General features: G+C 48.3%; 1 protein-coding gene across 2 annotated transcripts; it reads left to right on the top strand.

Annotated features, from left to right (window-relative positions):
- The first annotated feature begins 11,110 nt into the window (after positions 1-11,110).
- On the top strand, positions 11,111-19,901 carry LOC141567601 (sialic acid-binding Ig-like lectin 14). 2 transcript variants are annotated; one of them, XM_074315564.1, is made up of 9 exons: positions 11,111-11,326; positions 15,580-15,701; positions 15,945-16,019; positions 16,106-16,489; positions 16,708-16,986; positions 17,144-17,188; positions 18,512-18,769; positions 18,873-19,008; positions 19,141-19,901. In XM_074315564.1, the coding sequence occupies exons 2-9, from the start codon at positions 15,695-15,697 to the stop codon at positions 19,175-19,177; spliced, it is 1,221 nt and encodes a 406-aa protein (XP_074171665.1). In that variant the 5' UTR covers positions 11,111-11,326; positions 15,580-15,694; the 3' UTR covers positions 19,178-19,901. The 2 variants fall into 2 exon arrangements, with proteins under 2 accessions (XP_074171665.1, XP_074171666.1); XM_074315565.1 differs by lacking the exon at positions 15,580-15,701.
- Positions 19,902-22,403: the final 2,502 nt, after the last annotated feature.

Raw genomic sequence — 22,403 nt, 5'->3', positions numbered from 1 at the left:
AAGGAGGCTGTGAGAGACCCAGGGGTCAAGGGACAGAGACAGCGAGAGCTTCTCACACAGACACGCAGACCCTTAGAGACATGGATACAGGACAGAGTAGAGACCAAAGGGAGGGCCGGGGGGTCCTTGGTGGCTGGAGGGAGGATGCTGAGCAAGGCTCAGTTCCGGCCTGATGTCTTCCTGTGTGGAGGAAGTGGGGTTGGTGTCTTACTTTCCTGTCACTCTGTGGAGGCTTTTTATCCCTGGTTTGGGCAGCTGGCCCTGCCTCCCCCCTACCCCCCCCCCCGCCCTTCTCCTGACATTTTTTTTAATTGCTTAGTTCCCATTCCAAGGCTCCTTGGTACCATCTCCTCCCTCCCCTCTCTGGCCAGAGAAGCAGCCACGGTAGTTAATGAGAACCCGTCCAGCAGGGATGGTGTTATAATCTGGGAGGGAACCAAGGAGGGGGACCCCAGGGCAGGGTGGATGGGGTGGCAGGGGCTCAGGGGAAGGTGCTGGGAGGGGCTGAGAGAGGGAGGGACAGAAGCACAAACAGAGGCTGGAAATGTGAGAGAAGTAACATATGAAGGTGGAGAGACAGTGAAAGGGTAAGAGAAATACAGGCCCAGAGAGACGCGTCAAAGGCAGAACAGAGAGATGGAGGACAGAGGAGGCAGGTGGAAAAAGACAAGACAGGGGCGGGAGGCACAGAGACAGAGAAATGCATGAGAGATGAGTATGGAAAAACAGCGAGAAGAGCAGAAACACAGGAAAGGAGCTGAAGATAGAAGAGAAACAGACACAAAGAAAAAGATGGAGAAAAGAGGCAGAAGTGCCCCCCTACCCCAAACATACACAAGCAGAATAATAGCAATAATGACTGAAGGAAAGAAAGGGGGACCCACGAAACCAGGTGATGGGGACGTGAAGGCAGAGATGGAGGGTGACAGCAGCAGAGAAAGAGAGAGGCAGGGGGTGGGATGGGAAACCAGCAGGAAGCACCTGGTCCTGGCATCCTGTCTCCCAGGCTTTGTCACTTTGTGGTCCTCAAAGTCCTGAAGGGTAGAGGAGCAGGGGCCCAGGAGGGGAGAACTGGTCTCCCCAACTCATGATTTGCAGAGGGGTTGGGAGAGAGAAGGGGACAGGTACCCAGAGAGAGGGGGACAGGGACCTAGAGAGGGAGGGGTCGAGAGCCTGAGAGGGGAATAGGGACCCAGAGAGAACAGGAGAGACAGAGCGGTGAGATGGGGAAGGGTGCCAGGAAGCTCAACGTGGGGCCCTGGGTTTGGGGGACCCATTCTAACTTGGGGCAGTGCCTATGCCCTCAGTCCCTCCCCCAGCCTCTTAAACTCCCTAATGACTGCAATTTGTCTCTGGCCTGAGCAGCCCCTCCCAGGACCACCACGCGGTGACTCAAGAGGCTGCACTCTCCCTGCCTCACTGGCCCAGGGTTGGTTCCCAAACCACTTTCCTCCCCTGTCTGCCTGGGCTGTCTGCACCTGGGGACTCACTCTGTGCTTCTGAGTCCAAATGCCCACCTGGCCCCTGTGCTTTTTCTGCTTCGCGTGAGCTGGCTCTGCTGAGGAACTGAAGGCCTTGTCTCAGACCTTGGGGACCCAGAAGGGCGAGAAGCTATGCTAAACCCCAGTACCCCCTTTGTGGAGAAAGAATTCTATGAGCACATAGAGCTGGGTGGCTCAAGGGGGCTGTGATGAGGGATCATTCCAGATCTATGCACGGGATAAAATTACATAGAAACACACACACACACACACACACACAAACACACACACACACACACACAGGCAAACAGACGTATGTAAGCAATGGACTCAGAATAAGACCTGTGGTCTAGTCTATTTAACAGCACGGTAGCCCTGTCGATTTCCTGGTCTGATGTTGGACTACAGTTAACTAGACGTCACCATCAGAGTTGCTGGGTGGAGGGTACACGGGACGCTGTGTCCTACTTGTGCAACTTCCTGAGAACCCACTGAATCTATAACAATTTCAGAGTAAAGAGTTGACAACAAAACAGAATCTCCCGGTAAACACAAGCCCCCTGCCCCTCTGTTTGAGCAGAAAGCTCCAGTGGGGATCCTTCGCTGAGCTTGGAGGCCTCAGGAAGCACGAGGTCTCCATCTTCCTAAAAAGAACACAGTGTTCACACAGAAGTCCTCCCGAGCCCAAGGCAGCCGAGAAGAAGGCTGGGGATGCAGCTACATGGAAGGCTCAGCAACTGCCTCATCGCTGCCCACCCCAGCCTTCCAGCCCCTGCAGTGACTCTCCCAGCTGACTCATCCCCTTCCCACCAGACTGAAGTCTGCTCCCCACTCTACCCACCGGCTTAGGACAGTGTTGTTTGCCATGACATGGGTGTTCCATAAATATCTGATGAATGAATGAATGAATGAATGAATGAATGAATGAACATATGACCACAGTCCTTGCCTTCAAGGAGCTCACAGTCTGGTGGGAAAGGCCAATAGGGCAGCAGGAAACTCAGTCTGGTGTGATATGTGCCCTGATGGGTCTGATGGAGACCCAGGAGTGGGGAAAGGGTTCCTGAAGCACGGGATCTCTAAGTTGGGGCCTATGGATGAGTTGGAGTTCGCCAGGGGAATGGTTGGAATATACTGAGGGTGGGAGGGAAGGAGGTGAGTGACTTTGAGTAGAGACGTTAGGACAGGAGGATGGTGACCAAGGTCAGAGTGCTAGAGGGAGACATGGCCAGGAGAAGCAGAGGCCCAGTGGTGAGTCTGAGTAGGGAAGAGGAGAGCCCTTAGGGTCCCCACTGGGGACCTAGGTCTGGAGCTTAGGAGAGCTGCCTGGGTAGAGACAGCAGTGAGGTGTTACCAGCACAGACGGCACCAGAAGCCAGAGCTGGTGGAACCTGCCCGAGGAGGCTGTATAGAGTGAGAAGACCAGGGGCGTCGGCCTGGGGCCCCAAGGAAAGTCTCCAGTTTAGGGGGTGAGCAGAGGCTACTCTGGGGGCTCAGGGAGCTGAGAAGGAGTGATAGAAGAGCTAGAAGGAAACCAGGAGAGGGTGGTTTGGGGAAGTTGAGGTAGCTTCTTAAGGAGGAAGTGGTCTGGGAATCAGACACAGCTGGTCTGTTCAAAACTTAAAAGAAATTAATTTGCTTTTTTATTATAAAATATACAGAACATAAAATTTATTGTTTTAACCATTTTTAAGTGTGCAGTTCGGTGGCATTAAGTGTGTTCCCCCTGTTATGCAACCATCAACACCATCCCCTTCCAAAACGTTTCCATCTTCCCCAAACTGAAACTCTGTCCCCATTAAGCACTGACTCCTCCTTCCTGATAAGCCCTGTTCTGTTTCCTGTCTCTATGAATTTGACGACTCTAGGTGCCTCACATAGGTGGAATCATACACTATGTGGCCCTTTGTGTCTGGCTTCACTTAGCACACGTTCTTCAAGGTTCATCCGTGTTATAGCACATGTCAGAATTCCCTTCCCTTTGAAGGCTGGATTATACTCCATTTTATGGATATGCCCCATTCTCTTTGCAAGTTCTTTGTGTGGGTTAGCGTCTTTTCTTCCTCCTTCTCTCCATCGTTTCCTCTCTCCTTTCCTCGCTCTCGCTACCTGCCTTCCTTCACTCTCCCTCCTTTCATTCAACAAATATTTATTGAGCATCTACTATGTGCCAGTTATGGTCCTAGCCACTGGAGATGTAGCAATGAACCAAATACACAGAACTCCCTGCCCACTGAAGCTTACATTCTGGAAAGAGAGGTAACCAAGACAGAGAAAGTTAAATAAATACAATATATAATATTACAAGTTATGACTGCTATGAAAAATAAGAAAGCAGGGAGGAGGGTAGGGTTAGGGAAATCCTGACTGAGGTGACCTGTGAGCAATGACCTAGAGGTGGTTGGGGAGTGAGTCTTGGGGGTCTCTGGGGGAAGACTGTCCCAGACAGAGGGAGCAGCTAGTGCAAAGGCCCTGAGGTGGGAGGAGGCCTAGTGTGTCTGGGGGCCTGAAGGGAGGCCAGTGAGTTTGGGGCTGAAGGAAATAAGGGCAGCGAAGTCATGGAAAGTCTGGACTCCGTGAGATAGGTGCCATCTGGTACTCATTTTATAGACTAAGAAACTGAAGCTGAGAGAGGGGAAGTGTCTTGTCCAAGGTCATCCATCTGGTAGGTGCAAGAGGAAGCGTACAAACTCCAGGACCATGTGAACCTCCATTCCACTGTCTGAATCTTCTATTGTCTCTGGAGGCAGTTTGACAAGTCAGTTGCATTTGGGCACTGATTTGTGAGTCCAGTGCTGTTTTAATGCATATCTTGTAAATTAACTCACTGAACCCTTCCCATGGCCCCTTGAGAAAGTACTCTTGTTTGTTATCCTCAATGTACAGAGGAGGAAGTGAAGTCGCCCGCCCAAGGTTACACAACCCTAAGTGGTGGCACCATGAGTTGAACCCCTGCCGAGAGCTATGAAGCACAGGGAGACAGATGCCCAAGAACAAAGCGGGCAGATGGTGCAACAGCCCCACGGGTGGGATTAGCCCCAGACATTAGCCCCACAGACGCCTCTTCCATTGTTCCAGGAAGGAAGAAGGAAAGGGCAGGTGTGGTTGCAGGTTGGGTGTGGGTCAGGTGACAGGAAGTGGAGGGAGGCCCCTAGGGTGGCTTCTGTTTCCTCTGGGAAGACCAGAGGCCAGCTCATCTCAAGGGACATCTGGGCAGGTGGGGTTGGGAAGGTGACGACGGCAGAGAAGTTGCCTGGGTGAAGTAGGCCATCAGGAATTTAAAGCGGTGCCATCTGAGCACTTGGCTGACTTTGTTTTGTTTTCTTTTTCTCCAGCAAAGTGCAGGCACACGTAGGGCTAGGGCTGCGTGAGGATGGAAGAGCTGGGAGAGCTGTTGAGACAAGGGAGCTGGGAGGGGTTGGTGCTACAGGGATGGACTGTGGGGGTGAAGGAAGTGCAGACAGAAGGGGCTTGGTGGGGAGGCTGTATGAGGAGGGTCAGGCTGTCTTTCAGGTGGAAGAACAGGTATGGCAGAGCCACCCACAGCTCTGGAAGCATGGGAGGCTGTGGTCAGGGAGTGGGATGTGGGATTTTGTGGTTTCAGAGGTGGGGCCCTTCCGGATGGAGATAGGGGCCGGGGTGTGACCGTGGGAATGGGTGACGGGGAGGTGGTCTCCAGCCCTGTAGAGGTCGGAGGACTGCCAAACTGGGGGTCCTCTCTCCCCAGGGCTCCTGACTCCCTGTGTCAAGAGGGAGTCTGTCTCTACCTCCACTTATAATGAAAATAAAAATGCAAAGCCCAGGCAGGTTGCCAAGGGCTGTACGTACATGATCACATTTAATCCTCACAACAGCTTTATGAGGTTAGAGACTCTCATTAGTGCCACGTTACAGGTGAGGAAACTGGGGCTCAAGCAGAAGTCACTTGTGCGAGTGGCATAGTCCAGGTTGGAACACAGGTCGTCTGGCTGTTAAACACCATGACAAGTCATGGAAAGCAAGGGATTCTCTGCTGAATCCCCAGCCCTGGAATGTGAGAATGTGTTCAATGCATTTGTGGGGTGAGCAAACAGACCTTCATCTGTTTTCTGGCAGCTCTTGGTGGACAATTTTTCTAGTACCTCCTGTGTGCCATGATGGGGGCTGAATTTCTCCATTTGCCGTGCAAGACGCACACAATCACTCCTGTTCTACAGATGAGGAAACTGAGGGAAATGAGGTCAGTTGCCCAATGTCGCATGGTGAGCTCGTGATGGAGCTGGGATTCGAACCCCAGCCCATGCGTCTCCGCTGCTGAGCTCATGTGTTTCTTTGATTACCCAAACTCTCTCTGGGTAATCTCTCGGTTGTGTGTGAGTCAGCACCTGTGTCTGCTACGTGACAGGCAGCCTCTGTCTGTACACCTGGGCACCCCGGATGCCAAGTCAACAGCCAACAAACAGCTCTGCCTCCCCTGCCTCCATCTCTAGCATCTCTTACTTGTTTATTTTATTTTATTTCTTTTGGCTCCAAGGTCTCCTGCACCTTCCCCCTGAGTCTCCCCCTTGTTACTAAATGACAACATACTCTCCCCCATTGCTCCCACGGAAAGCTGGGAGTGGTCCTTGATCCCTCCCTGTCTCCCACCTCCCACTTTGACAATTCTTGTCACCTTAGTTCCAAATAGGTGCCGCCTCCACCCCTAACCTCCCATCTCCCAAGCTTATCCAAGCCTCCCCTACCTGTCACCTTGCCTGGGCAGGTGCCGTAGCTCACACATGAGACACTCCCACATTCTGCCCCTGCCCCCCCTCCCCAAGTCCGTTCTCCACTCGGCAGCCAACGTGGCCTTAAAACATAGAACAGTATCATGTTAAAACCTGCTTACCATCCACCTATGATTCCCCACTGCAATTATAATAAAATCTAAATGCCTCCAGGGCACTGCATGGCTCATGTCGGGCTCTCGAACTTCATTACCCCCTCGTGCACTGTGCCTCAGCGCCCTGGACTCCCTCAGTTTTCTCCACATGGCAGGTGCCTGCCCACGCCAGGGCCTTTGTCGCTCTTCCCTGTGCCTGGGACATGCTCCCCACCACTCTGCCCAGGTCATCCTTCTCATCTCACCTTCTCTGGAGCAGACCTTCCCTTTAGCTTCAATCTCAGCTGCTTTGGGAGGTTTCCTGTCTATGCCTTATCAATCTATACTTGCTTTATGTGTTCACTTCCTTGCCTGCTGTTATTTTTCTCTATGGCACTTATCATCGTCTCATGTCCCTCATGTTTTATTTACTTTATGTGTAGTCTGTCTCCCACAAATGGAGTCAACTCTGACAGGGCAAGGATTCTTGCCCGCGTCACCCACTTCCGTGCCCTGGTGCACAGAAGGTGCTCAGTAAATGTTCGTGGAACAAAGAAATGACTGTCTACTAGAACTGAGGCTTCATGAGGGCGGGGACCTTGCCTATCATGTTCACAGCTGAATCTCTGCATGTTGCAGGGGCGCTACGAAAACAGCCGGGTGAGTGAGATGACAGTGGAGCCCTCTCTCCAGAATCTCTGCACCCTACACCTGTACCTCTCCAGACCTGGCAGTAACCTCCAACTGCCCAGCCCTGGGAGAGCGTGTGTGGGGGAAGAAGGGTACCCCTCTTTCTGAGATGAGGCTCCAAACCCACAGGGAAGGGTGTTTCCCACTCCAGGGGATGGTATCGCAGAGCAAGGGCATTTCTGCCTCATGAGTCTTAGTCCTTTCAACCCACTGTCACATTCAGTAGGAATAAAGGATTGCTGGAGTTTATGAGGGGCTGAGTTCACCAAGGCCAAAGGCCTCAGCAAAAGCCCCGGTTCCTGATGACTCGCAACCCCTGCCCGCCTTCCCTGTTGACTGTGAGTTTCTCCCTAAGCAAGACTCTCCAGTGTTCACCGTGGCCACCCCCCAAAGTGGCAAACACCTTTATTTCCATTCAGTCTGTTTAGGAGAAACTCCTGCGTGTGGGTTCATGTGGGAACTCTTATGCTTACAGTAGCATTTCCAACCCGTGGTGAGAGCTTCTTAAAGGGCCCTCACATCTGTCCCGGCCATTCTACCCCGTACCACTGCCTCAGTGCTGATGTCTCCCTGGAGCCCATTGAGGGCTGGGCCTGGCTCCTGAGAGGCACCGGCAAATGTTTGTTGCGTGAATGAGGGGGTGATCACGCCTCTGCTTAAAAGTCTCCATGGCTCCCGTCTCAGAAACAAAGCTGAGCCTGTGCAATCTGGTCCCTTTCTCCTCCAGTCACCAACCCCCATCACTCCCCTGCCTCAGAGTTTGCACTTGCTATTGCTCTGCCAGCAACGCCCTTCCCACGTCTTCAGAGCTCACGGCCTCACCTTGTACAGGTGTTTGGCCAAATGTCACCTTCTCCTGGATGCCTTTCCTATCCATCCCACTGTCTTGTGCTGGTCTCAGCCTATCAGTAACTAATGTGGCTGGACCAGCACTTGGGGTTCTTAGGATTGCAAGACACCCTCAGTAAACTTTGAAAAAAAAAGTTTATTACTTATAAGCCCTAGAAATTACGCAGTGCACAAGGACCACACATAGCAAGGTCATAGAGAGAGACCGAGACAGAGACATAGAGAGAGACAGAGAGAGAGAGAGAAGAAGCAGCCGGAATGGTCAGTTACCGAAATCAACCAAGATCTCTAAAACAAGGGGCCAGACTGGCTCTTTGTGAAGTCCTGTGGTTAGCCATGTGTTTATTCTAGATAGTCCTCTTTGAAGTGGATGACTCAGCAATCAAAGCTTAAGTCAGGCATTTACATTTTAAAAAAGAGAAAACCAACTGTCAGGATTTATACTACACCTACTGAAACGTGTGGCATGCTTCTATCCCCTGATTTATCACCATCTGCTACACTATATATTCTACTTTATTTTTCTCCTTTCTTTTTGGGCCTCTCCCATGAGGGCAAGTTTTTGCTTTGTTCACTGCTGTCACAAATTAAGTGCTCAATAAATATTTGTAGAATGAATGAACACAGGGAGGGGTCTTGGGGTCAAGGGAGGTTTCCATTGTTCATATGGGGCCTTAAGATTTCTTCCAGACTGTCTCTTGACCTTGGAGGTTGGCTCACACCAGGACAACCAGGGAGAAGATGGGAGGAGAAAGCAGAACTCTCAGAGCAATACTAGTCAGCCACAAGAAAAGATGAAATACTGCCATTTGTGATGACATGGAATCCCATGCTAAGTGAAATAAGATGGAAATCAGGAACTATATGATTTCACTCATGTAGGATACAAAATTGAAGCAACAAATAAACAAACAAAAACTCATAGACATAGATAACAGGACAGAGGTTACCAGAAGGAAAGTGGAATGGGGAGAGGTACAAAAGGATAAAGGGGGTTGAACAAATAGTGACGTGAGATTTGACTTTGCGTGGTGAACACACAATGCAATACATGGATGATGTATTATAGAATTGTACACTTGGAACCTATATAATTTTATTAACCAATGTCACCCCAATACATTTAATAAAATTATAAGAAAATAAAGTACAAAAAAAAGAAAGAAAGAGATAAGAAAAGAAAACAAGAAAACAGAACTGCCAAACCCGAGAGCAGGAGAAATCTTGCTTTCCCAGCAATAGCCACCTCATGCACAGCTGTGGGCACAGTGACCCCTTGTGGCCATGGCTGAGAGCAGCTTCCCTAATTCCCATGTGGAGTCCTTACGTCACGTGACTGAACCATGGTTGAAGCTGAATCAAGATAGGCTGAAAGTGTAACACACTAGATTTCGAAAACTTAGCCTCCTCCCACCCCCAAAAGGAATGTAAAATATCTCATTAAAGTTTTAAAAATATTGATTGCATGTTAAAATATTTGGGATATACTGGGTCAAATAAAATGTTATTAAAATGTCACCTATTTGCCCCCTTTTAAAAATATGTCTATTAGAAAATTAAAAATTACATACGTGGCTCACATTATATTGGACAGTGCTGCTCTAAACCACAGCAGAAATCTAACCAACCATCCCCCTCCTGGTGTGGAGGGAGAAACTCGGTTGAACAGAAGGGAAGAGGTCCCTTGCCTAAAGCCATAAGGTGAATTGGCTGACCCGCAACAAGGACCCAAGTCCCTGGCTTCCAGAAGGCAGCGTAGCACAAAGGTCAAGAGCACCAGCTCCTTCACCGGTTTGCTGCTGTGTGGCATTCAAGTCACTTCACCTCTCTGAGTCACAAGTTTATCCTTTGTAAAACTGGGGACCACAGCCCAGCGCAAAGCGTCTCGGAGCTGAGATGGGAAGAGCGCCCCGCGGTGCCCGGCACACAAGAGTCATCCCAATTGACTTTGATCGTCTTGCGCCCCCTACAGTCCGTTCTACTCACCACAGAGAACTCGGATGTTGATCTCTTTCGTTCCAAAGACCTCCAATGATTTACTGTCACCCTTCGAATAAATGCAAGTCGATCTTGCCTCTACAGACTCTGCATGACCCGCCCTGGCTACCACTTCATCTCATCTCTTGCTATTCCTGTCCACTCGGCTCTGGACACAGTTCCTCGCTGTTCCCTGGATTTACCAAGCTCATTCCTACCTCTGGCAGTTCCCTCCTCCTAGAAAGCTCTTCCCCAAGACGGCTTTATGATTTGTCCCTTTGCTTTATTTGGATTTCTGCTCAAACATCACGTCCTCAAAGAGGCCTTGTCTTGACCGCTGTGGAAACTGGCTCTTGCTATTTCCCTCTCTCCATATCCCATTTTATTTTTATTTGTTGCCTTAATCACTACTCGGCATGATTTATTTGTTTATTGTCTGTCTCTCCCAGACTGTGAACTTCCTAAAGGGTGGGGGCTTTTGTCTTTTGTTCACTGCACATTGAGGAATTCCTAGCACCTGACACATGGGTCACAGATGAGGCGCTCAACAAACATTTGTTGAATGAATTATTAACCTAATGCTTGAGTAACCCATGCAAGAGGCAGGGCATCTGGTCCTTGCCCTCCAACCCAACACAGACAGGAAAAAATGAGACCCAAAGAGTGTGGATGGCCACACATGAGGGTGGGACCCAGGGGCTGAGGGCTAGGCAGGGTGAGAGCAGAGAATCAGGGAGGCTTCAAAATTATTAGTAGTAATTTTATGTCATGTGAATTTCACCTCAATAAAAAGTTGTACTATTCGTTTTGAAAATACACACACACACACACACACACACACCCATCCTTACTATGAGATGAACACTAGCCCTTCTTTCATGTGAAAATGGTTGCTTCTTTCCCCGAATTCATTGGTCCGGGTTAATTTCTTTTTATTAGGATGGGCCTGCGCTCCTGAGGTGGGTCGGCCTGACCTGTTCTCTGCTCTTGGGGCCCATCCTGCCTGGTACAGGAAATGGGCAATTTCCTCTGCTGCCCTTCGTCTATACCTTGTGGCTTCTGGTTGCAACTTCCTCTCCTCTCACCCACCGCATCTGTTCCTCACTCCTAACAGACAGGACAGAGTATGGCGTTGGGGGAACGAGGCTGCCTTGGGGCAACATGTGGAATCTCCAGCCTCACAGATGCCACTAGTATCAGTGGGGTGAAGGCCAGAGGGGAGCAGGAGTGGAGAGAGGGGCTGGAGGTTGTATCAATCACCAACGTTCAATGATTTAGTTAATCATGATTGTGTAATGAAGCCTCTATAAAAACCCACAACGACAGGTTTGGAGAGGTTCTAGTTGCTGGGCACGTGGAGGTGATGGGAGAGTGGTGACCTCACAGAGGCAATGGAAGCTCCACGCCCCTTACTTCATACCTGGCCCTGTGCATCTCTTCTGTCTTGCTGTTCCTGAATTATATGCTTTTAAGTGAAACCAGTGACCTGGTAAGTAAAACGTGCTCTGAGCTCTGTGAGCCGCTCTCAGAAATTAATAAGTCCGAAGGGAGGAGGTGTTGGGAACCTCTGATTTATGGCCAGTCGTTCAGAAGCACAGGTGGCAACCTGGACTCGTGACTGACATCTGATGTAGGGTTGGGGGGCAGGTTAAGAACTGCACCCTTAACCCCTGGAATCTGACACTGTCCCCAGGCAGAGAGTGTCAGAATTGAGTAGGATTGCTGCTTATTGGTGATGTGGGAGAAACGTCCCCCTGACTCCTGTTTAAATTGATCTCAGAATAAATAGTTCAATCATTTCCTTGTAGTAAGATTTCTAAGTCCGGCGTGTGTTACCCTCAGAGCACGTCTTATGGCTCCTTGCAGCCCACGTCCTGATAGTCACCTTTCCAGTGGTCAGCCGCCACATGTGGCGATTGGCCAGCACATCGGACAGCACTCCTCTAGGACAAAAGTCTAGGGGCGCAATTTTGCTGGTCGTGATATAAGCCCAGCCTCAGTTTATTAGATGCCGCTATTTTTCTCTGACGTGCTTGTACCGTTTATATTCCAACAACCATTGTCCCACACTTTCACTAACACTGGGTGTTTTCAGACATTGTAATATTTGCCAACTTAGAGCAAGTATAATAGTATCTTGCTATGGTTTTCATGTGCACTTTCCTGGTTGTGAATGGTGTGGGGCAGCTTTGTATTTGTTTACTGGTTGTCGTGTGCTGTCCTTTATGAGGCAGGCGCCTGCTCAAGGGAGCCCATTTTCTGTATGTTCTCTTTCTTATGTATTTATAGAAATTCTTCTTCAGTTCTGGAGGCTGATACTTTGATGCTTATTGTGTTGTAAACATCTTCTCGTACTTGAAGGCAGATGACTGAGCACTCCCCATGGTGTGTTTTATGAAGAGTCCTTAATTTTAACACAGTCCGTATTTTCAGTGTTTCTCTTTATAAAGAGTGCTATTTATGTGTTGTTCAGGAAACCTTCCCTACCTTAAGTGCATGGAGCTATCCTGTGATATTGTCATCTAATAGCTCTATTGCTTTGGTTCACAGAAAGCACTAGGTCTTCAGTCCATCCGCCCTGGAGTTTAGTGCATCGTATGAGCTAAGGGTGCGATTTCATTCGACTGCATTCGGGTCCCTAGTAGCCCACATGTGTTTGAAATGTCTGTCTTTTTGTCACTTCTTTGTATCACCTCCTCTATCGTGCATGATGTTTCCTGTGGTTGAGGTCCACCTACCCTATTTTTGGTGCCCCTACTCTGCTCCCGTGGTCTATCCCCGTGTCAGTACAACACTGTCTTAGTCTCTGTAACGTTGTGATCCGTCTTGATGTCTTACAGAGCCAGTCCTTACACAATGTTCTTCTTCATGATCGCAGTGGCTCCTGGGAAATTTCTACTGCAATGTCAATTTTACAACAGCGTATCACGTTCCAGAAAAGTCAATTGTGAGATTGGGTGACAGACATATTGCTTTATTCTGCAGATTACTAGGATAGAATTGACATTTATATAATACTGTTTTCAAACCCATTAACATGCATATTTTTCCATTTATTTACATCTTTGCTGTCCTTCAGTACAGATTTGTAATTTCCTCCATTGAGGAAGTGCACAGTATACTTCTGTTATGTCCATCTCTAGAGAATGACACATGTCCCAGGTGTATCAAATTTTTGATGCTGTTGTCAATGGCATCTTTTATAACATCCCATTTTTGTTTATTACTGTGATACAGAAACGCATTTGATTTTTGTAACTTGATTTGTCTCTAGCAATCTTGCTCTCTTATTAAGCCCCCAAATTTATCCGTATATACTTTTGCATATTTTATATATATAATCATTTATGAAGAAAGACCTCTTTGTTTTCTTTTCAATTTTCATACCTTTTACTTGGTGTTGTTACCTTTCTAGACTAGTACCTGATGCTACTGCATTAGGTATGATGTTTGCGGAAGACACCCTTTATCTTGTTAGGGAAATTCTCTTTTATTCCTACTTGGCCATGAGTTTTATCAGGAAGGCATTTGAAATCACCCAATGCTCACTTCTTTTAATCTCTTGAAATTGAATCAGTCAAGGGCCGATCATGAAACTAGAAGCCACACCATGTATTTCAGCAGTGGTAATTTAACATAAGGAATTTTTTATGCGCATGTTGAAACACTAACGGAGCACGAAGGAAGCACTGCCTGGACATCTTGCACCTCTCTAGTCTCTGCTCAGAGGGAGGTTTTCTTTGTTTTTGTTTTAAATTAGTTTTCTTATGTATGTATTTTGTTGAGATATAATCGACAGGTAACATTATGTTAGTTTCAGGTGTCTGACTTCATGATTTGACATGTGTATATATTGTGAACTGCTCACCACAATGTGTCAAGTTAACACCCATCACAGCATGTAGTTACACATTTTTTTCTTGTGATCAGAAATTTAACAGTTTTCTCTCTTAGCAATTTACTCTCTTAGCAATTTTCAAATATACAACAGTGTTATTGTTAACTATATTATTATAGTTAATATTATCATTGTCCAATATCACTAATTATAGTCATCAAGCTATACATTACATCCCCATGATTTAATTATTTTATAACTGCATGATTGTGCTTTTTGCCCACCCCCTACCCTCTGTCTCTGGCAACCACCAATCTGTTCTCCATACGTCTGAGTTCTATTTTTTTTTTAAAGTTCCCACATATAAGTGAGATCATACAGTATATGTCTTTCTCTGTCTGACTTATTTCACTCAGCATAATGTGCTCATGGTCCACCCATGTTGTTGCAAGTGGCAGGATTTCCTTCTTTTTTATGATTGAACAATAAGAAAAAACATTCTATTGTATGTGGACCACATTTACTTAATCCATTCATTTGTCAATGGACTCTAGGTTGCCTCTATATTTTGGTTATTGTAAATACTACTGCAATGAACAGAGGGGTGCATGTATCTTTTCAAATTAGTGTCTTAATTTCTTCTGAATAATAACCAGAAGTGGAATTGCTGGATCATATGGGAGCGTAGTGGATGCACCAAATTACATTCCCACCAACAGTGAAAGAGGGCTGCATTTTCTCCACATCCTTGCCAACACTTGGGGTTTCTTCTCTTTTTGATAATCTCAGCTAGAGATTTGCTAGGCCACTCAGTGATGTGCATTGTGGGGACACAACCATGGGAGTCCTGCTTTCTTTAGTCCTTTGCTTGCACAAGACAATCTTCTTTGCGATACATGCAGAGTCAGGGGTGGGTGAGGAATAGGGCTGGTTACCTCTTGTTCACGTGGACCCCGTGGGCAGGGGCAGACCCAGGTTTTGTGGAGCCCGACATTTATACAAATGTGAAGATCACTCCTTCAGAAAGAAAATACAAAATGTGGCACACATGTGAATTTTTCTGAAATGATAAAACACATTGCATCAAGTCACGAAAACTAAAATGCTCAAAATCAAAATACAAGACAATTCAGGAAAATTACAGACTATTTTATTAGTCGTACAGCATACCTGTCTGGCACTCCTGCGTAACACATGTTCCCCACATTTATGGCTGGTGCTCTTTGATTGCCTCTTTTTATGAGAATAATTGCCATATAGTAATAAATATTAATATATTAGTAAATATTATTTATTGTTATAAGTCGTATGTTTAAATAAAATAGATAATAGAAAAAGAATTCAATATTTTCTCCAGCACGATTGATTGAAATTTCTTTTACTCCTGTATGCTTTAAGAAACTTTCTTGCAATCCCAAAACTTGTTACTGGGAATGTCTAAAAGGTTTAAGATCGTTGTCACATTTGGGAAAACGTGTATCTAGTTTCCTTCATAAAAGAGCAGCAGGATTATAGGTCATTTCCTCATATCACTTGAGCCCTTGTCAGGCTTTGAAAAAGGGACCAAGCATGTGAGGGACCCTGAAGACGGAGCTTCCTGAGCTTTAAGGCAGCAAATTGGGTTCTGTGCTGAGGTCCAGCCTTTGGAGTCCCCGCTGAACAGGGCGAGGGTGTCCCTCTCCACAGCCCGTGTGGAGCAGGCCTGTGCTCCATCTGTCCCACTGACCTTAAACTCATGGAGACCAACACTCGTGCATCCCACGTCCCCAGAACCCTCAGCGCAAGGGGCTTCACTGCTCAGCTTTCCCCTGGATTCCACCCTCCACTGGATTTGAGTCTAAATTCCCTTCTTTCTTGCCAGCACTTGAATGATCTTCAGAAATTTTAAAATTATTCTTTTCCAGAGCATGCAGTGGTTTCAGCTGGAGGTGGCTCCCTCTGAGTCCCCAGGACCAGCCCTGTTTCTTCCAAGCATGTTGGCCCCCTTCAGTGACCCCCCTCTCTTGACTTAAACATGATATGCAAGGTAACCACTTCCAGATTCACATCTGGACAAGTTTCTCAACCTCTGGGGACCTCGGTGTATCCACCTGCAGGGTCGGCTGGGGGCAGAGGGTAGGGCAGGGTGATTTCTCAGCCCCCAGCTCACCCTGAAGGCCTGTGGAGCCCAAGTTCCCCTTCCAGGAATCGCCACAGCTCTCTGTGCCCCGGCTTCCTGCTGGGGCGTCCTAGGCCGCACCCCACACTATCAGCATTTCCTTCCCTGCAGAGGACATGGACCCCGGGTCTGCCCTGTCAGATGCAGACATGGTGCCTCTGCTGCTGCTGCCCCTGCTGTGGGGAGGTGAGTGGCCCAGGGTCCTGGAAGCCAGTGCAGGTTGGGGATTGGGGAGGGGCTGCAGCTGCAGCTGAGGCTCTGTGTCCCCCCAGGGTCCCTGCAGGAGAAACAAGGGTACGAGCTCAGACTGAAGGAATCGGTGACAGTGCAGGAGGGTCTGTGCGTCCACGTGCCCTGCTCCTTCTCCTATCCCTGGAATCTGCAATCTTCCTCTGACGTGCTCCACATCTACTGGTACCGAAATGGGGGCAACATACAACGTGATTATCCTGTGGCCTCAAACAACCCAGATAAACCAGTGAGGACTGAGACCTCTGACCGATTCCGCCTCCTTGAGGACCCCAGGATCAACAGCTGTTCCCTGAGTATCAGCAATGCCAGGAGGAGCGACACAGGAAGCTACTTCTTCCGAGTGGAGAGAGGATATTATGTGAAATATAGTTACACAGAGAAGAAGCTGCATTTGCAGGTGACAGGTATGGCGGGGCCCAGACGAGGACCTGGGACATGGGACCCCCGTCTTAGGACAGGAACAGGACACTGGAACACTCCCTGTCAGGGCCTAGGTGGTGTTGTTATGGGAAGAGACACAGGACCTGGGGTGAGCTCAGGCCCCGAGGCATAGGTCCCTCTCAGGGTCACACTCTGGGTCCCCACACCCTTGGGGCCCAGGCACCACCTCTCTCCTCCTCAGCCCTCACAGAGGTACCCGACATCCACATTCCGGGGCCTCTGGAGTCCGGCCGCCCCACACGCCTGACCTGCAACCTGCCAGGGTCCTGCGAAGGGGGAAGACCTCTGACCTTCTCCTGGGTGGGGGCCGCTCTTGACTCGCTGAGCCCCCGGACCCTTCGCTCCTCAGTGCTAACCCTCACCCTGAGGCCCCGGGACCACGGCACCAACCTCACCTGTCAGGTGAAACAGCAAGGATATAGTGTGACTATGGAGAGAACCATCCTGCTCAATGTGTCCTGTGAGTTTGGAGGGGTGGCTGGGTCCCTGTGGGTAGTGGGGGCCAGAGGAGGTCCAGGCCTGGGGTGCCTTCCGCAGAGGAAATTGGGGAAGTGCAGCCCCCTCCCTTCCGCTTGAGGAAAGTGCCCCCCGGCCCTCACCACATCTTCCCTTCCCAGATGCTCCACGGTTGACCATCAGCTTTTCCAAAGGAAACTCCACAGGTAGGAAAGATCCTCTCTTTTCTGGGGCTGTCAGGGGAGTGGGGTCTCTGCCAGATCAGGGGTCGGGAGACCCTCCTTCCTCCCTCCTCAGCCCCTGGATCTGGCTCGGCCCCCATCTCCTTCTCACCAACATCTCACTTGATGGACCCAGTAATGCCTTTGGCTGCCCCCTGCTCTTTTCTCTAAGATTTAAGTGTATCTTTCATTGTGGTAAAGCTCACATAACGTACAATTTACCGTCTTCACCAGTTTTCAGGGGACAGCTCAGCAGTGTTGACACCTTTACGAGCTGTGAAACCACGTGCAGAGAGCTTTCCATCTTGCACATGTGAAATTCCGTCCCCATCAGACACTAGCTCCCCACGCCCTCGTCACGCCCCCAGCCCCTGGCAGCCACTGCCCACTTTCTGCCTCTGTAATGTTGACAACGCCAGGTTCTGCTTCCTTTCCTTGAATCCCCACCTGCCCTCACATCCTCTGATACGCGCCTTCCTTCATCTCTGCACTGACCATCTCCAGGCCCATCCGTGTTCCCATTCCCAGAGCTCCTCCCGGAACCCCGCTTTAGTGTCTCCACTGTCCCGGGCACGCTCACCCCGTCCCACATCCCCACCTGCAGTCCCGTCCCTCTCCCGACCCAGTCCTGGTGCCTCCCACCACTTTATATCCAGCCACAGACCTGCACATGCAGCCGCCTCTTGCCGGTACCTCTCAGCTGCCCCGCGTCCCCCATGTAACCCAGGCGGGGTCTGGACATTGCTCTAGATGACTCTTTTTGTCACCAGTTGCAGCCCATGAGTCAGAGAGTCTCGAAAATGTCACTTCTCCAGTCACTTCCCTCTCCTCCTTGCCCTTGGCTCCAGAGCCAGCTCCAGTCTTGCCTCCACCCTGGACGTGGCCTCACCTCCTCCCCACCCTCCCTGCCTCCTGTCTAATGCCTCTCATCCAGACACTTGGCCCCAGCAGGGCTTTTCTAGACTCAGCGCTGAATCAGAGTCTCCCCTACTCACAGCCCCTACTGCTCTCCAGTAACCCCCTGAGCAAACCCCAATGCCCTCAGCCTGGCTCCGAGACCCCAAGATTTCTGACCCTGCCTTCCCTGCCACCATTATGGTGTCTTCGGTGCTCCTGCCAAGTTGCAGGCGTGGGTGCACTTCCCCCCACCTGCCTGCCGGCTCCCTCAGTTCTCAGCACATCTCCACGAGGCAGCCCGGCCACCTCTTATCTGACCTACCTCAGCTCAACCCCCTTCTTTCTGGTAATCTGACCTGACCACCAGCGTCATGGCCCCTTAACCCACTTTGCTGTGCATCTCCCACCCAGCCCTGAAGACCCTGAGCAACTGCATGTCACTGTCTGTCCTCGAGGGCCAGTTCCTGCTCCTGGTCTGCAAGGCTGACAGCAACCCCCCTGCCATGCTGAGCTGGTCCCGGGAGGGAAAAGCCCTGAGCCCCTCCAAGCTCTCAGCACCTGGAGTTCTGGAGCTGCCCCACGTAGGGGCTGCAGATGGAGGGGTGTTCACCTGCCAGGCTCAGCACCCACTGGGCTCCCAGAACGTTTCCTTCAGCCTCTCTGTGCAGAGTGAGTTGCAAGACAGGTGCAGGGGGCTGGCAGCCTGCTGTATTGGGGCTGTGGGGGGGACGTGTGGCCGGGACACAGCTTCACCCCCTCTTGTCTTCCCCAGGAAGCCCCCGTTCCTGCAAATGTGTGGCTGAGGAGCAACAGGGCTCCTGGCCCCTGGTCCTCACCCTAATCAGGGGGGCCCTCATGGGAGCTGGCTTCCTCCTTACCTATGGCCTCACCTGGATCTACTATAGCAGGTGAGCAGACCCGTCCCTCTACAGGGATCTGGCGATAGGCCCGAATTCCACATGGGCCTGAGCTGTCCCTCGCTGCCTGGAATTAGAGTTCAAGTGGCCGGTCTCTGAGCTGAGACGGGGTTGACTCTGCAGGTATGGAGGCCCCCAGGGAACAAGGCCGAGGTCCTGACTGAGCCTCCCTCCTCCTCAAGACGGAGCCCAGAGGGACAGATGTGGGGCATCAATGTCAGCTTCTCCCTGGAAACATTTGACTCACACCTTGTCTCGGTCGTACCCACGGGATTTTGATTTGTGGGGGTGACCAAGTGATTACACAGAGAGTCAGTGCTGTTGAAAGAGGATTTTTCTCCCTTCCATTCCCTTCCTTCCTTCCTTCCTTCCTTCCTTCCTTCCTTCCTTCCTTCCTTCCTTCCTTCCTTCCTTAAATTTCCTTCCTTCCTTCCTTCCTTCCTTCCTTCCTTCCTTCCTTCCTTCCTTCCTTCCTTCCTTCCTTCCATTCCCTCCCAAAACGTCATAAGATACAGAAAATAAAAACAGGGAATACACCCCACTGACTGTCCCCTTGTTTCCGCCCGTGCCTCTCCCATTTGACTCACCTGCTGTCTCCGCTCTGGCCCTGCTCCACTCATCCCCACCACTCCAGTTCTTCTCTCTCCATCCTCAGGCTCAGGAAGGTAATGAACTTGGGGCCTTCTGCTCCCATTGCCCAGAGGTTATCTGGTTAACACCTGAGTTTCTGGTCTCCCAAACTCCCCTGCCAATGTAGACATCGATACACAGGAGGGTCAGGAGCTCGGGTCTTCCCTCCTGGTTTACAGATGCCTACCTCATAATGATTGTTATGAAAAATCCCAACATTTAATTATAAATAAAAGTGTTATTAAGTAATACAACGTACGAGTACAAATCGATTTTACTATCTAGTGTCTGTGGGAGTTTCTAGCGCCGAATGACAGCTGAATCCTCTATTTCTTTTTGTTAAACCTGTTTCAAGTAAGTTTTTTGTTCACTCATTGTTTTTTGAAGCCTATCTTAAATTAAGTAAGATATACAAGGCTAAAGCGTTCGACTAGATGAATACTTCTGTGCATACATACCCTGCTTCCTCCACCAAGCTCAACAAACAGGCTCTTTCCACCTACCCCTGCTGGTCGGTTAAGCTACCAGAAAGAAAGAAGGAGGCCCAGCTGAGGTTGGATGTCTGAGAAGTGGGCGGGCAGCTCAGGTGATGTGTCAATAACTGAGGCAGTCCGGCAGGTGAAGGGAAACGCACAGACGTCTGCACCGACATAGGAAGCACCAGACATGCTGATGGTGGGGAAAGGCAAGGTCAGACCATTTATGTGTGGCGTTCTTGCTGTCCCAATTATGAAATCTTTGCAAGTTCCACTATTTTATCAAATATATGAATTGATTAATTTTGTTTTTAACTGATCATAAAGTACCATTTATTTATATTTGCTGTAGAGTTGAATAAATTTTAAAAATATATAGGTTTGCTTAATCAATACCACCGAAATTAGAACACAGAATAATTCCATCACCCCAAATGCCCCCTTCATGCTGGTGCTTTTTAGTTACACCTTCCCAGCAACCGTAACCCCTGGCAACCGCTGATCTGTCCTGTGCAACAATAATTGTGTCTTTTCAAGGACGTCATATAAATGGATCATGTGCTGTGTAGTGTTTTGAGTCCGGCTTGTTTAACTCGGCACAATGGCTCTGAGATTGAGCATAGTTCGTTTCTTGTCATCGCCCAGTAGCCTTCCACCGCACAGAAGCGCCACGTCTTTATCCATTCACCTGTGAAGTTCATTTGGGTCGTTTTCAGTTTTGGATGATTGTGAAAAATGCTGCTACAAACATTCATGTACAAGTCTTTATGTGGACATATGTTGTCATTTCCCTTGTTTAGATTCCTCGGAGTGGGATTACTGGGCCATATGGTAAATTCATATTTAATTTTATAAGAAACGGTCAAACTGCAGTGTGTGCTTTTCCTGGAATTGCTCCATTTATTTAAGTTGTCCAATTTTTGTGCACGGAGGTGCTCAGAGGAACCCTTTATTGTCCTTCCAATATGTGTTGGGTGGGCAGTGATATCACCTTTTCCATGCAGGGTATTGATTGTTTGTATCTTCTCACTTTTTGTTAATCTTATAAAGCTTGTTAGACATTTGTCAACTTTACAGGTATTTTTTTTTAACTTTTATTTATTTTTAAGTGTGTTTTTACCAGGACCCATCCAAGTCAAGTAGTTGTTTCAGTCTGGTTGTGGAGGGCACAGCTCACAGTGGCCCATATGGGGATCGAACCGGCAAGCTTGTTGTTAAGAGCACCGGCCGCCCCCATTGGTTGGTATTTTTAAAATCCCAGTATTTGCATTCATTGTCTTGAAACTACTTTTCTGTTTTCAATTTTATCGATTTCTGCTTTACCCTTGTTATCCCTTCCTTCTGCTTGCTTGAGAATAAAGTATATTTTGCAGTCTTGGGTGTAGTGTTTTCTATCTGTAACTTAGGTCAAGTTGCATTATTGTGTTCAGATCTTTTCTGTCCGCAACTGATTTTCTTTTCTTTTCTTTTTTTGCTTGTTCTACTAGTTTCTGAGAGAGGGAGATCCATCAACTTGTATTTGCGTGTTTTCAAACAATGTTATTAGGTGTGTATAAATGTAGAATGATTATATATTCTTGTTGGACTGAACTTTCTCTTTAGAAATACTTCTTGCAGATATCATTGTAAATATTTTTGGGTACCCTTTATATGTCATATCCTTTGCAGTCTTTCTGTCTCATCTTGTACTCTTATGATTGAAGTATGTCTCTCACATATCTTACGTTGTTTTTGAAAATCAAGTCTGGCAAAATCTGTCTTCTATTTAGATTGTTTGGTTTTATTAGACAATGTAGTTACTGATATAGCTGGACATAAGTCAATCCTATTCATAGTTGTAATGCATTTGTCCTGTACTTTCTTTCTATTTTTTTAAAAAATCTTTCTTTGCCTTATTGGATTACTCATGACTTTTATTAATCTTCTCTATTAGTTTTTGTTTAGAGTTGTCTACTTATTAAAATATGCATCCTTGTTATATTGCAATTGTGTTTCTATTGCTAATTTTATCTATTCTTGAATAATGAAGAAAATGTCAACACCTCAGATCCGTATAACCATCCTCTCACTGCTTATTGTTATTGTCACGTATCTTACACCTATAATGTGATAAACTTCACAGAACAATATGCTACTTTTGATTTTAAAAATGAGTGTTTTCCAAGATTTATTGAGACATTATTGACATATTTCATGTAAGTTTAAGTTGGACAATGTGATTATTTGTTACACACATAGATTGTGAAATGATCACCACAATAAGGTGAGTTAACACCACCA

The sequence above is a fragment of the Rhinolophus sinicus genome, linkage group LG11 (assembly GCF_036562045.2).
Source record: "Rhinolophus sinicus isolate RSC01 linkage group LG11, ASM3656204v1, whole genome shotgun sequence".
Classification (NCBI taxonomy): domain Eukaryota; kingdom Metazoa; phylum Chordata; class Mammalia; order Chiroptera; family Rhinolophidae; genus Rhinolophus; species Rhinolophus sinicus.
Note: the sequence above shows the minus strand (reverse complement) of the source record. Positions and strands in the feature narration are given on the sequence as shown.